This window comes from Fukomys damarensis, unplaced genomic scaffold (genome assembly GCF_012274545.1).
Source record: "Fukomys damarensis isolate Sample0158 unplaced genomic scaffold, DMR_v1.0_HiC HiC_scaffold_25, whole genome shotgun sequence".
Classification (NCBI taxonomy): Eukaryota; Metazoa; Chordata; class Mammalia; order Rodentia; family Bathyergidae; genus Fukomys; species Fukomys damarensis.
In genome coordinates this window covers 7,204,705-7,206,147 of record NW_022900937.1, presented here as the reverse complement: position 1 = coordinate 7,206,147, position 1,443 = coordinate 7,204,705, and the positions used below count along the sequence as shown (strand labels likewise).

The 1,443-nt window shown below is 40.0% G+C and overlaps 1 protein-coding gene across 2 annotated transcripts in view; it reads right to left on the bottom strand.

The window, feature by feature from the left end:
* The window catches only part of Ube2d3 (ubiquitin conjugating enzyme E2 D3), a 28,272-nt gene extending 26,975 nt beyond the window's left edge, over positions 1-1,297 (bottom strand). Inside the window, exon 1 of one of the 2 annotated variants that reach the window (XM_010641585.2) lies at positions 1,275-1,297. Coding sequence is in view for 1 of the 2 variants with exons in the window: in XM_010641583.2 (XP_010639885.1) it covers positions 313-315 (3 nt within the window). In the remaining variant the exon portion in view is untranslated. Of the gene's footprint in view, positions 1-312; positions 331-1,274 lie in introns of those variants that run through there. The other variant, XM_010641583.2, reaches the window with a different exon arrangement.
* Positions 1,298-1,443: the final 146 nt, after the last annotated feature.

The following is a 1,443-nucleotide window of genomic DNA, read 5'->3' as shown; positions in this document are numbered from 1 at the left end:
GTGATCCTGACAATAACAGCGGGGGAAAAAAAAAAAAAAAAAAAAAAAAAATCAAACCACATACGCACGCTTAATTTTTTTACAGGTTGAATCAACGATGTACCACACAAATACTGGTTTTCCATTTTGTAGTCTTTAAATCTCAATATTAATTCTTTAAAATATTTAGAACACTGGCAACCTGGAATCAATAAAGACTACTAGACTACCAAAGCTGTTCAAAAAAATAAGTGTCTGAGAGTTACACATTGTGATGTTAAAGCAGCAGTAACGATTACAAGTGCCATGTGCCTGTTCAAAACCACACATTACCATATTCAATCTGTACAATTACTAGGAATGCAACATCCGTCTTCACTGCTACAATCCCAGTGTCCACACAAGCGCCTAGTGTCTATGTATCTACGCGTACTATTTATCGTAACAAATAACTATCTCACAAACCCACAAAAAAGCTTGCTCAGAGAGCACAAGAACTGTGAACCAAAACGTTTCTGCTTAAAGTTCTCTCTTAACCATTGCCATATTGCCTCTCTAGAGCTTTTAAATCATTACAATGGTGTCACAGCAGCTGGTATCACCTGTAAAAGAAAAAGAATCAATGAGACCTTCCTTCAAAGTGTTTTTTGTTCTAAAAGCAAAGGATAAAAAGCAAAGGATCTAAGACTATTTTACACTATAATATCCTGAATTTCCCACAGGTAAAAGGTTCTGATATATACACCGAAATAGATGTCTCTGTATTAAGCACGCTGCATATACAACTATGTTCAATGTGACACCCTCAAAGTGGTCACAGAAAAGTTAGGACTCAGAATTCTATCTTTTAAGCCTTCAACTCTTAAGTGTTTCTTCCTCTCCTTTGCTTGCATCTCAAAAATACAGATTCCAGTTATTTTCATAAACCCACCATGAACAATATTTATCCTTCATAAAACACAAGTTTTGACACTTAAACTCCAAAGCCATATTTAATAATTCCAAGTTAAGCAGTATCAGGTCTGTCTCAATAAAGCCAATTCCTTCCATATGTATCTTTTAAAAAGTATCCTCGAAGTCTCTAGGTCTCTCAATTTCCCGTAAGGCTGAATCTGTTCCCTGACATTTTTTTCAAGTTAACTGTAAATACTCCACCCTACTCGATTGTGCAAGAACCAAATACACCACAAATACACAAGACATTGAAAAAGCAAAAACACCCGAGTTCGAATTCTGATGGAGTCCTGGGCGGAAGGGATGCCCAAGCAGTGCCCGAGGCGGGACATAAAAGTTACCCCTTGACAAAGAATAGACCCCACATTATTAGGAACGGAGACGCCGGAAAGGGCCTGAGCCGGCGACAGCCGGCGCCATCTTAAGATGCGGGACAGAAGTTGGAGCAGAATCGAGCCTGAACCGGGCGGGGACCCTCGGTCCCGGCCGGGCCGACCTGGCCACCGGGCC